General features: G+C 38.0%; 1 protein-coding gene and 1 long non-coding RNA gene across 2 annotated transcripts in view; one reads left to right on the top strand and one right to left on the bottom strand.

The window, feature by feature from the left end:
• LOC106957149 (pro-neuregulin-3, membrane-bound isoform-like) overlaps positions 1–13,932 on the bottom strand; it is a 143,813-nt gene that overhangs the window by 35,498 nt on the left and 94,383 nt on the right. Inside the window, exon 6 of the mRNA XM_015048404.1 lies at positions 4,549–4,651. Within this exon, the coding sequence (XP_014903890.1) occupies positions 4,549–4,651 (103 nt within the window). The remainder of the gene's footprint in view (positions 1–4,548; positions 4,652–13,932) is intronic.
• On the top strand, positions 330–2,804 carry LOC106957150 (uncharacterized). Its single transcript, XR_001426900.1, has 3 exons — positions 330–646; positions 1,194–1,195; positions 2,791–2,804. It is a non-coding gene; the product is annotated as an uncharacterized LOC106957150 (long non-coding RNA).

Here is a 13,932-nt window from a genome sequence, read left to right on the forward strand (position 1 = left end):
CCAGTTCCAGAGGATAATCCAGTAAAACCCCCAACATAGCATACGGGAATTTAGAATAACCAAACACGGATGACGACGTAGAAGCAAGAGTGATAGTTTGTGGAGTCATTTTAAGAGATAAAAGACGTAACAAAAAGAAAAGGTGGTGGATAAAAGACGGAGGGAGCAGCCGCTTTGTTTGCTGCACTATGATTTGGAGGTAAGTTATGTTTTTTCGTAGTTAATATTTTTAACTGAATAAAACATAACCACATATAATAAACATATATAACAACAACCTTTACATAAAATAATAAACATTTCCACATATCTCCGATGTCCACCGGACTCTCAGTTGCGCCATGTCAGCTGTTTGGGATTCCCATCCATTCTTATGTCACCGCGCTTTCTGATTGGCTACCTGTCACATTCGACAGGCTGCGTTCTCGCTCCCCACAGGCTGCAGTAATCAGGCCAAGACAATGTTGAATATGCTCGATGTTAGATCGGGCATATTCAACAAAAGGCTTTAGCGGGCCGAGAACACCAACATGATGCAGAGGCCTTATCTGACAGTCACTACCCCCTTTCTGCCTCCCCAGTGGGCCACAGCAAAATTGGCCAAGTCTTGACTGGTCCGCGGTAATAAAATGGTTGGGGACCACTGGTCTAACAGATTGGTATTATGCAACATGTTTAACTCATCTTGTTGAATTTCCCACAATCAAATATATAGTAAAGAGCATTCAGATAGTAATAATTATGTGAATAACATAAATTTAGCCAAAAAGACCATGACTTCTATGTTACAATAATCTCTTAGTATGTATGTTTACTTAATTGCCTTTGTGATTTTTGACATTTCCAGACAGCAACTTAAGTCAAACATGTGTCATACTTCAAGATGCTCCCACATACCAAAACTCCTTTCATAAGCTAAGTGGCTTACAGCCGTTTGGTCGGCCCACAAACACAAGAGCTCTTCTTAAATTAACTGTGGAACATTTCTTTCTCAAACTTCAGGAATGTAAGTTTCGTGGAATTTGTATGATTAAAAAAATGTTTTGTATTATGTGCGTATTGTGACGAAAGGTGTAAAAAAAAAAAAAAAAGCAGAATTCAGCTTCTTTGCACCCCAAATCTAGAACAGACTTCCATAGAACTGCAAAGCAGCTGAAACACTGAGCTACTTTAAATCAAGACTAAAAACCCAGCTGTTTAGAGTTGCTTTTGGACCACAATAAATGGAACATTGACCAACATATTTAACGTGTGATGATCTTGATGATGGTGCAGTGGAAAATTTTAAGGTTACGATGATTATTAACTGAAACAATGCATAACAGTTTCATGATTCTTTTGAGACACACACCTGCTCATTAGGGAGTTTAGGGAGTCTTTAAGAGCAGTTCCTCTGTCCTTGGTAGTACAATAAGTCTATGGAGTACTCATCTTTCCTGGAATGTTATGACGTACCCTAGTTTCCGGATGGTTTCTAATAACACTGTATGTTTTGTTTTCTCAGGGCTCTTCCTCCTGACTGCAATCAGAGAGCAGAGTCTTCGAATGCTGTAAAGCCTTCAAATTAATACCGATTAAGAATATAAATTCTTCTTCTGATTGCTTGTTTCTTGAAACAGTTTTTCCTCACTCTTTGTTAAAGAAAATTTCCACGACAATGGCGCTGGTCAAAATGTGATGTTTGTCACTGATTATTCATCTAGTGACTGTACGATGTGTTTATGACTTCTTATTCTTGAGTTTTTATGATGAAAACCACTTTGAACTGCCTTGTTGTTATGTGCTATACAAATAAACTTGATTGATTGACTGATTTATTGATTGATTGATTTATTGATTGAATATACAGTATTTCTCTTCCCCAGGATGAGTATGAAAGCTCAATGTTAATCAACACCTCTGAAGTTGATGTCTGCCTCTACACCTGCATAAAGAAAGAAACCAAAACACACAAGTTGAAGAAAAGTTGTTGATAGACCCAAGATTTTTCAGGGTTTGTCACTTAGAATCCAAATTTATCAAATCTACACTTCAACTATGAGTCATACTTTGGGATTTTCTGGGGTTTTTTAAGATTCCGTCTGTCACAGTTGATGTCAGACCTATGATGGATTTACATTTTTTAAGTGGGAAATCTTGAAAAATCAGCATTGAATCAAATCTTTACTTTCCCCCACTGTAAGTATGACAGATTCTTACAATGAAAAAGTTAGCTGCTTTAGCTTTACTACTCAGCAATCTCCTTCACATGAAAATTATATGAATACTAAGAGGATCTTTTTTAAGACTGGGTAGCTGCTTGGTCAGAACCAGATAAAACAGTGGGAGCAGGATAGAATGATATGCCACTTTGAGGTGCAGCGTTGCCACAACCCAAGAGTTGCATTAATCAAACTCAGGTTGTCTTGTTGAAATTCCTGGGAGAAAAAATATCAGCTGTTGTCAACAAAACAACAGGATAGATTGCAACACCCTGAACATCATCACTGGGGGACTGAGTCACACTAATGAAGATCATGCAATACTGATGAAATGTAGTGTGAATTTTCAGTTAAAACAAAAAGTTTTTTTTTTTTTTTTAAAAACATGCCTTTTTATATCAAACAAAAAGTTATTCTTGATTAAAATGATTTTCACAAAAGTGAAACTTTCAGTTCAGCTTTTTCTGAATGTGAATTAAATTAATTACATGTCAAACATTTTCTTCTTTGATCAAGATTGGACTTTTTTGTTATAGAAGTCATTTAAGAATAAGCACTGAGCTTTTTAAGTTCACAGTGTTCATCTCAGTTACGTAATTAAAGTAATGCCTTCTATGAGCTTGAAAACATCTTTATATAAGTAATACATTTCAATAGTATAAGAATTCACTCAACAATGACAGTCTCAGTTCAGTGTTTTGTCCCAATGCGAGGTTTTTGAACACAACAGCTGGAATAACTCAAAATTATTCATGGAAATACTGACTATATACAGACTTTTTCATAGAGCATTTCTAAAATGTTAAAATACAAAATGCAGCTTGGGTAGCTGAAATACCGAGACTGCTTGACACATTACTGGCTGGTGCTTGAAAAGTACCCAGTCCATGAGCTCCATTCATTTTCCTTTTTTGATTGGCTGTACCCTCCAGAGCATAGATAAGGAAAGACTGTGGAGGTCAGCTTCTGCTGTTGTGCCAAAATGGTTTCCATTGTGCATATTGTTGCATATGAAGGTGTTTAAACCATTATAATAGGCAGCTCTGAGCATTTTTGAAGCATCTGAAGTGTTTGCAGATTTCAGTAATTCACGGACGGTTGAATTACCATGAAAACTGGAGGTTAGCATCGAAAGCCTTTCATAGCTGAGTTTCTGTTGTTCCCAATCAATTCTACTTTCTAATGGTACAATGAAATCCCCCCACCTAAGAGGGGATTTTATGGCTGGACCTATTGCATCTTTTCATGGCTCCATGCTGAAATCCTTTCCTCTTAGGGCAGCAACTCAATCTTTCACAAACATTTGTAAAAGCAGTCTATGAGCCTAGGTTCTAAATTTTCTGTTATTGTAGTGAGGCAAACATCTGTATTCATGCTATAGAACTTATCAATTAGTGTTTCAGCTGGTTTCTGTGCAATAGAGGTGGGTAAATTGAACCAAAATATTAACAATATCAATACCAACTCAGCATCAGTATCAGATCCATATTAGCATGGTAAGAGCAATACTGTAGTTTCAGATTCTAATTTTTGCTCATTTCTGTATTGTAGTTTCTCAATTCTACCTCAAAGAGATTTTGTTTTGATTTGCTGTCAGATGATATTTTTTCCACTTCATTAAGAAAAAATGCACACATATCATGTTAAAGTTATTAAGGTATTTTGTAAACACCTAAAAACTTTGTCCAAATTCTTTCCAAAATAACTAAAAGCAAAAAAAAAAACAAAACAACTAAAACTCAGAAGTTCAATGATATATTAAACTTAAAAAGTATTGGTATCTGCGATACTGGCCCTGTATTTACTGGGTATCAGATCGATACCTAAGTTACCAGCAGCTCTCTTTGCTCCACCAACAGCTACCTGTTGATGCCGGAGTCACCCCTCTTTGTTCGTAAACGTCTCAGAGGGTAAGTTGAAAATTTATCGTGAAAATAACGTGAACAAAGCCATCCATCTTGCTGCGGCGAGTTTTGTCAGGGAGGCCTGATAATGATTGTTTCAAAATGCCACGATCGGGCCATACTTTGCTTCAAATCATAGCTTTCCCATTTTAAATATTATTCATCTAATATTGTAAAACAAACTATTTAGAGAAACAAATATGGAAACAACCTGATAGGGACTGCAGAGTTTCTGGTTTTATTGTTGATGTCATTTTCATGCATTCCCAGTTCTTACCAATAAACCTGACCTGCTGGGGTTTTTACTATAACAAGGAAAGAAATACGGTTGTTTGAGTAAGACTCAGAGGATGAACAAAGGCTCGCTCCCAATCCAACCCTCCACTGAATTTACCTTAGAAATATCTTATAGTATGTGTGTGTGTGTGTGTTTATTGTCATACTTGTTGCGGCAGTAGAGTGCCATGCACATTGTTCCCAGAAGACTGATTGCCATGGCGATGGACGTGATTGACAGCACCTGTCTCTTGTACACAGCTTTGCTCTCTGTGGAGAAACAAAAGCAGGAGAAGAAGAAGACACCATATTAATGTTTGAACAGCACGCTCTCGGGAAATAAAGCTGTATTTGTTGTACATATTTGCCTGCATATGTGTTTCAGACACAAAAGACAAAAAAAGAGGAAGGACGAATGGAAATGTTTTTGTCCTCTCAGAGTAAATCTGTCATTCATGGGAGATGTGTTCGCACTGAACCAATACACCATTCACAGGATTAAACATGGTTTTTGAGAGTCGCTCTTATCCGTTCTTAATTTCTAATGTGTTTCTCTAGCAGCACCCAAACAGCTATTTAAATCATCAAACAGGCAGTTATTGAACAAACAGCTCTCTGGAGCTTTTTTACCCCCCCCATCCCTCTTTTTTTTCAATCTGCCTTGATTCTTTTCAAGAGTAATTACTTCTGTGATAAACAAACCAAATACAACGGACATAAAATAACTCAATTCTCATTTGTATAAAAAACCCAGAACATATTTACAGCTTCCTGCCCCGCCACATGGGGTACTCCCGAGTTACGGTTTCAGCCCCTTCGGCTCGTTTTATCAGCTCTGCCACGTCGAGTAATGGTCCGATAGACACCAGACATTGCTTTTGAAATGGATGTCACATGTAATGGAGCCTGAACACTTGGAAACAAGAAGAGTTATGGTACGGAGGGACGCCATTAGTGGAGAAAAATGGAAGCTGTCTTGTTTGTTCCGAACAAGTAAATCACGGTTGCCTTCGGAAACATTAACAGGCGATCAGTCAAGGTTTATTTTTGCAATGTTCAGGCCTCGGGAAGCCGTAAAGACGATGGGCATAACAGGTTTTATATTGAGAAGGGTTTTTCTAAAGGATTTTATTTGTTGTGCAAAAGTATAATAATTACTGCTGGAATAACAAGATTACTATGTGGTTTGGAAAAGTTTGGGAAGGGATGGAATTTGATTTCAGTGCTTTTCAGATCTGGATAAGTATGGAAGTAGATTAAATCATTGTTTTCATTTCAATAACATACTTTTGTTTCCAAGCTTGTTTCTTAGTTTCTTTCCTCTTCTTGTGTAGTTCTTCCTTTATACATTCTTTCCTTCTTTTTGCATCCTTCTCTCCCTCCTTCCTTCCTTAAGATATTTAACATTTTAAAGTGACACTAGAAGAGAGAGAACTGCGGACAGTGAAGTCTGACACGTTTTCAGTGAAACATCTGGAGGAAACCTGACAGTGTTCAGAGTAGCTCCATTCCAGCCTGCTGCTGCGTCCATATTGCCTGGCATCGTCTCAGCTGATGTAACTCACTACTTCCTGACCTCATCAAGATATTCCTGAACTTATTGTAAGATATCTCTTTCGATATCTCAGTCAAAGAGATACTACTCTGCTCCACACAGATATAATCCATCAGACACACATGGCTTTCAATCCTTTATCCTCTTAAACAACAGATGCCGCAGAATCTCTCAGAGTGATGCCATACAACGTTTCCCCCCATCTTTCTCCACCTATGTCTAAATGACATTTCAGGCCGGCGTTATCCCAACGCTGCTAATCAAACTGCAGCATCACACCGACTCAAAGACTGTTATACATAACTACGTAATTAGAGGAAGATGAGAACAGTCCTGCAGAGACACACTGACACATACACTGTGGGGAGGGCAGACACACACTCAGAGCAGGACTGGAAGACAGAGATAGTTGGGGGAGATGTGGCTCAGAGAGATAAGAGATAAAGTAAGGAGGTGCACTGACGAGCCCAGACGTTTCACAGATGAACCCAGCCCATTTTTCTCTCCTGATAGATTTGACATAGTTTTCCACTTTAGCTGTTTTAAAAATTGCCTGTATAGCAAAACGATTTTTATTACCCATTATTAAGGTATGTCAAGATTTTAAGCTATTTGTATCCTAAATGGTTTTGTGATATTAACAAGGTAATTAGCATAAAAGGTAAAGCCAGGACAAAAGGAGCAGCACTGACCCTTTGCACACTATTAAGAAAGCGTCCTATTCTATTCCACCAAGATGGACGACAGAACAGTTGGTCGCCTAATATCGATTTTATTTGGTTGATTTCACAGTAAAAGCAATAATAGGATGATGGGGTCGACTGCACAAACAGGCGAGGAGGCAAACGTGTTGATAAGGGAAGCAGACGGAGATGGACAGCAGCTGTTAATTGTAAGGACTGGGAGACCTCAGTGGAATTGCGAATTTGCAGCAAACACTTTTTACTACGTAAAAGATTGACCTTCATATACTTCTGACATAAGGAAGATTAATAGTATGTAATCAAGTATTGGATTATGAAGATAAGTCTTAGTAAGCATAGAGCAAATGGCCTGCGATCACATAATGTACCATGTATGAACAAAACTGGTTAGCATCGAGACTTTCATACTTTTAAGTCTGCTCTGGTGTAAAAGAAAACTGCTTATGACAGTGATAGGAATCATATAGTGTGCATTCAGGCAGAGTCTAATTTTATTTGATCAAATCAACGAACGCATCAGGATGGAGAAGGTGTGGATTGGTTTTCCAGTTAACAAGTGAGCTAACACCATTGCCTTGACCCAGCTTGCTGAGCTACTTCCACAGAGAAATTAGCTCAACTTGAACGAGCAGATACCATGGCCGTTTTAGCAAAAACAAAAAGTGCTCCGTTCAATACTCCTGTCCCACACTTCTATCGTCCATCATGGCGCCTCAACATAATTAGTTGCAAAAGGTTAAGATGACAGCAGAGAGCAGTACATTTTGTGATAATATAAATATTCTGAGGTCTGGCTTTTTGGTGCTCTGTTCATAAGAAGTTTAAAGTGAATCCTAAAATCTACTGGTAGCCAATGTAACAAGTATAAAATAAAGCTCATGTGAGCTGTGGTGTTGGAACATGTCAAATCTACAGCTGAGGTAGTTTGCAAGACTTGGTGGTGAGAAATGGATAGTTTATCTAAACCAGTAAACAGGGAACATGATCATGATCTCAGTATGTCTTTTCTTTAGATATTTCTTCCAGATAGCTTCATAAATAAATTGCGATCTCTGTCAAATTATTTTTAAACACTTCACTGAACAGAATATAGCCTTTTGGAGAGCTCAGATTAAGAGTCCACATTTACTTGAATGCAACACATGAAAACAGTTGGCAATACTAAACAACGCTGTACCAATTATCAATATAAGATGCTAACACTTCAAATCAGAGCTGAACACTGTTTCACCGCGGCTACTGTCTCACTCACACAATGCGACCTCGTACGTGTTCCCTACATGGCCTGTGCTCTTTCTGCATGAACTGAAAGAGTGATCTCCCCCTCAATCCCCACCACCCTGCAAGGATAACCAGTATAGACAATAGATGGATAAATGGTACGAGCTAGAAACCAAAGATTAAAAACAGGCCACAGAATTCTGATTGGGGCATCTCTGTTCTTTGACAAAACTTCCCTGTTAAAATACAGAGTTATCCATTTAATTTTCATCTTCCATACCCACAAATTGTGTCTGTCCCATACTGAGCCTCACTGTTAAACCCCAGGAACATAAAGTGGGTGAGTGTAATGCTCTCATAACTCAGTACTGGCTGTTCTTGCTTGGTTTCTCTTGTAGGTTTGGTGTAAAGGCCAATTAGTGGCAAGACCTACACCTGTACCAGCTGTGTTCCTCCACCTCTCTGTCTGTGTGTCCGTCTCCTTCTCCTCTCGGAGCTGAGAACCAATCTACCGATGGAGGCAGGTTTACCACAGGCCTGAACACACTTTACACTACTATCAATGTGCTGATTTTTTTATGCCTCTGTCACCTTAACTCAATCTGCTCACCGGAGCCAAGTCCAATCTCTTGGAAATGATATACAAGTGGAAGTGTGAGTATGATCTGCAATGATTTGTTAATGCACACCAAAAAAAAAGAAGAAAAAAATCTGTCAAGAAAACTTTTTCTGTAAAATAAAAAAAAGAAAAGAAAAACCATTTTGAAAGGACTCATTACAAGTCATAATGCCTATAAAATTGCATTTTAACTAAAATCTCACCATTTGCTTGTATCATCAACAAAAGGTGACCTAAAATATTCATTTCAGCAGAAACAAATGAGGCTAAACACAAACTGAAAACCTTATTTTTCCTCCTTTATTTTTAAAACCGTTTCATGTTTTTCTATGGCAGCTTTTACACCAAAGGCTTAATTTAGATTGAGCTCTGTTGGCTGAGATTGATTGATGGATTACATGTTTATTGGTGAAGAAACAATTTATCTAAAATATGATATTGAGTTGTATGAAACAAATTTAAATGTAAATCCATTCACATTGCATGGTGCCTCTAGTTGCTGTGCAACAAGCAGCTTTCTCCAAGTTGTTATTCTTAGCCTTTGATCATGTTGTAGGAATCGTCTATCGTTTATTTAATAAGATTTCTTATTTCCATGCGTTTTTCTTGGGAGTTTACACACAGGGTAGAACATAATTATGAAGTAAATTAAAACGCTACATGGTTTTCAATTTCTTTTGTTTTACTTTTTTCTTTTATAAATGAAACTGATAAATGTGACCTCAATTATTAACCAGATAACATTAGTAAATGATATGGAACCACCTTTCACTGCTGCTACAGTTACAAGCCTTTTGGGGTAGCATCTCTGAAGATCTAGAAACTATTTATCTTTACAACCTAGCTCGCATTCAGTCACTTCAAATTTATGTCAGGATTTTTACAGAACCAAACTAAACGTGGATTTTATCAGTAGTGGGCACCGCTGACTAAAAATGCAATATTCCAGTGCATGTTTACTCTGCACTGGAATAGAAGTATGGGTATTTATTTTTTTTAAGGTTATCTGAATGCTTCCAGTTCATGCTTGAAAGCATGAATTAGAACATATTGTGTCAACAACACAACATGTGTTACAAAATAATATTGCCTTCAACAGGGTCAATCAGGAAGTGATTCTTTGGACCACTGATGGTCTCAGTTTTATAGTTGTTGAGTTTTGCTAACTCAGGTGTTGATCTTGTCTTATTGATGACGGTAAGTCTTTGGTCAGAAACTAAGCAGCATATCAGTAGATTTTAAACTGGTTACAGCATTGCATTCTGGGTACATCTGATGTACCACATCATGGGTGGGGAACATGAGGAGGAAAGGGAACTGCCACACTGACACTATTCACCAACTTCAAAATAAGAGCACAAATATAAATGTCTAACTGCTTCAATTCTTGACTTTGACACAGTTGTCAAACTTTATTACACATAAGATTTATTCAACAGTCAAGTTCTTTATCGCTTTAGAATTTATCTGTAAAAGTTAACTTAGGGGAAGCTAAGTGCACTAATCGTTTTCAAAGTTAGCAAAAATATTAAAGTGCTAAAAAAACCTAAACTCTAATATTAGCGTATTAGTGGAAGTTTGGTTTCCATTGTAGCACTGGCTACATTTTAAAGTATAGTTCAACAACAATATTATCTTTAACCTTAGCCTAAAGCAGGGGTGGGTAACTCCAGGCCTCGAGGGCCGGTCTCCTGCAACTTTTATATACTTCAACACACCTGAGTCAAAAAATGAGGTCGTAAGCAGGACTCTAGAGAACTTGACTGCACTTAGGAGGTGATTCAGCTGTTGGATTCAAGTGTGTTGGACCAAGTGTCGGTGTCCTGCATCTCTAAGAGTTGCAGGCAATCCTGGCCCTCGAGGACCAGGATTGCCCACCCCTGGTCTAAAGCCTTTATCAACCTCTTACTATTTTTAGTCAAAAAATGCATATTCCACATTTTTACTATGCACTGCAATAGAAGTATAATTTATTTTTAAAGGTTATTTACAGACAAGGCCCTGATAAAACATTTGGAGAACGATTGTTGGACTACATAAGAAAGAATACTTTCCAATTTTGACAGAAAATGGCAAAAACAATTTTGCCGTTGCTTAGCGTAAGAAATTATTTTTGACACAAAAAGGTGATGACAAAAAGATTTTCAGGTTGGGGATTTTTTTTTTTTTTTTTTTTTTTGCATTACCCTAACTCTAATTCTGAATATATTAAGAAGATTTACAATTAAGAACTTTATTACATCCAGCCAGACTAAACTTAAATTACTTGGTAAAAGTTGCCTAAACCCAGGACAGAGTGACTTAGCTCTTACCCGTACTGTGACTCAGTGTGAGGTTAATGATGTGAAGGTCAGCCAGCGCTTAAAGCCTCCCTCTTGTTTGCACACACCTACTGCTGTCTGCACTGGCACAGTTTCTTGATGTGAATAAATCATTCGGCTCAAGAGAGGGAAAGCCTGTTCTTGTTCCATCTGCGTGACATCGGGGTCATTTATTTATTCCCACTTCAAACCCCCAGATCTGCCCTGCTGGTCAGTTATTCGCAGCAACATTAAAGACAACTGTGATTAATATTTTAAACTCAAGGTGACAGTGGCTGTAACTGTAACTGTGTTTCTATGTGATGATCTTATATATTGATGTGGGTCAAGTTCAGTAATGGACATGTATGTCATATGAAATTGGGATTTTTAAGAGTTCTTTTCCAGGGTGAAAAAATACATGCAATTGAATATGTTTAGGGCTCTAAACTATTCATGATTTAGGTTGATATTTTCCTTTAATGAATGTATTTCCTGACTTGATTTCAGCTTAGTTTAATTAAAAAAATATTTTATTTATGCCAAAGGGAAATTAATTGTTGTCTTAACCTATATCATCCAAGTGTCATCAAAGCCTAGTTGTGGATGGTGATGTTGAGGATGAAGGATCTCCAGACAATCCAGACATGTTAGCAGCTCAATATCCAGACAGAGACGACATTCCCCAGTATGTCCTGGACGGCATCATCAGTTGTTGGCTAACACAGCTAATCCACCCCATTTGCTTTTGCTGCTTACGTCTAAATCTCTGCCTGCCTGTATGATTAAAAATAAAGGTGCAGAAATTTTTTTTATAGATAATCATAATTTCTAGTCCTGGGAATTTTGAATTGTTTCAAAATATTCAAAAATCTATTTTAGTTAAATGTTTTTTCCACCGCTATATACGAGTATATTGCTCATCACACATCGACTCTCACCCACCATATGTATTTTGAATAATTATTTGATATTTTTATAATCAAGAAATAGCCAGCTAGGCAGCTAAGCTAACCTAAGAATTTAGACCACAGAGTTTTATGCACAAACTCTGTGTTTGTATTTTTGTTTAAATATAAACTGATGGAATTTGATGCAGTGTGAAACCTTTTAGAATCCTTTTCATCTCCTCTGGGATTTGGGCTCATAGTTCAGGTTTTAACTGAGCTTTTGCAATGCTAATCAGCTGCTCCCTGTTGTGAAAACATAACCAGTATTATACAGCATAACAAAAGTCCAAAAGTATATAAAAAAATAAAAGCAACATTCTTTCCAGCTGAACAGAATCCAAAACTGAAGAGAAAAACCAAAGAGAAAAACCACACAACATTTCAAACAGCAACGACTCAACCAAAAAAAGTCTAACGTAACAGAGCTACTCCAATATTCTGCCAGCAGGAGCAACAGTTCTATTGAGCAAATCTGTGGACATGGCAGCTATCATAAGAAAATGCATTATTGTAGTGACAGAAAATTCAGTGGCAACATTTTTCCACGCACAGACCGCTGCATAGCACTGAAGTCCTGATGAGTCTCCATGGTAGCAAACTGCAGTGAGCTATAAGTAATGAGCTTTAGCTTCTCAGCTTTGAGAGGAAGACTTGAAATGCTAATACTGGTTTAACTTCCGCCTTCAGCTCACACTGATATCAGATCTATTGCCCACTAGTGTACTGCCCTGTTTTTAAAGTTTTTTTTTTCTTTTTTAATTGGAAATTAATTTACCAGTACAGTAATCCTGCCAATCTGTACAACACTTGGAGCTTCCTCAGTGGCAAAGGGTGTATTGTGTGCTCCTGTTTTCATTAAGGATCATTTTCAGTTTATAACCCAATAAAAACCTCACATTTGGTATTTCTTTCTTCTAGCTGCTGTCAAAAAAATATAAGTGGGATAAGTTGTTCTCCGTTTTATGAGTCATTATCAGCTTGTAATTTCAAAAGAACATCTGCACCTATCAACACACAGAGCTGTTGGCAGCACACACAGATAATCACAGAGGTGACAAAGCGTGGCGACAGAGTGAGGTGGCGTTCTGACAGAACCTCTGAGGCGTGCCAGAGTGAGAGTGCTTCAGTAAGCGCTGGTGGAGTTCATGACACAAAAACAGAGGTGCTGGACAACACCCTTCACTGCACTCAATCTGGATCACTGGTGGCCCCCTCTTCTTAGAGACTCCACCATCAACGCCTTCAAGTCAACTCTGAATTTCTTCCATTAAGCTACACTCAGCTTTGCTCTTTAAATTTATCTCAGTACTTTCTGAGCCCATGTACAATAAATCACATAAATCACTTTTCAATATTTGGCACATTTAGGGTGTTTTCACACCAGGCCGATTTAGTCTGCTGTAATTAATCTCCAGTTCGCAGAAAGTTTGATTTGTTTTTGGGAGGACTGAATGCACAAATGAATCTTGATGCAACTCTGGTCGACCTTCAAACCTTGATTTGTATCATCTTGGTTTGGCTGCAGTGAACTCTGGCATGATTTCAATGCACATATAAAAACGCCAAACAGACCCTAAAGCAGGACGCGGACTGTAGTGCAGTGCATGCTGGGTAAACACCACCAAAACAAGTGCATGCTAACACTAACAGGAGAAATGGCTCATGGTCCTTATCTTAAATACAAGCAGAGAATTCCTACAACTGCTACGAAAGTAAGATGTTTCGGGCCGTTTTTGTTGTGCATCTGTATCTTATTTTGAAGGGATATGTAAACATTACCATAGCGACCAGAGTCAGAGTGTTAGGGCAGTAGTCAAGAGAAGATGAGTAGAGCTTGTGAGTCTTAAGTCTGGTTTAGACGGCAAGATTTAAGAATTGTCGGACGATTTTCCAAACCTTTGTGACCACAGAGCTGATAAAAGTACAACAGGTTCGATCGGTTTGTGTTCAGCCACAAGGCAGGAGCAACAAACCACACGAATCGATTTCAGTCACGAACATCCCGATTCCAGAGGATAATCCAGTAAAACCCCCAACATAACAAATGGGAATTTAGAATAACCAAACACGGATGACGATGTAGAAACAATAGCGATAGTTTGTGGACTCATTTTTAGTAACAAAAAGAAAAGGCGGTGGATAAAAGACGACGGGAGCAGCCGCTTTATTTACTGCGCTATGATTTGGAGGTGACTGTGTTTT

Source organism: Poecilia latipinna, unplaced genomic scaffold (genome assembly GCF_001443285.1).
Source record: "Poecilia latipinna isolate Pla-1442-1.1 unplaced genomic scaffold, P_latipinna-1.0 Scaffold881, whole genome shotgun sequence".
In the NCBI taxonomy this organism is placed as follows: Eukaryota; Metazoa; Chordata; class Actinopteri; order Cyprinodontiformes; family Poeciliidae; genus Poecilia; species Poecilia latipinna.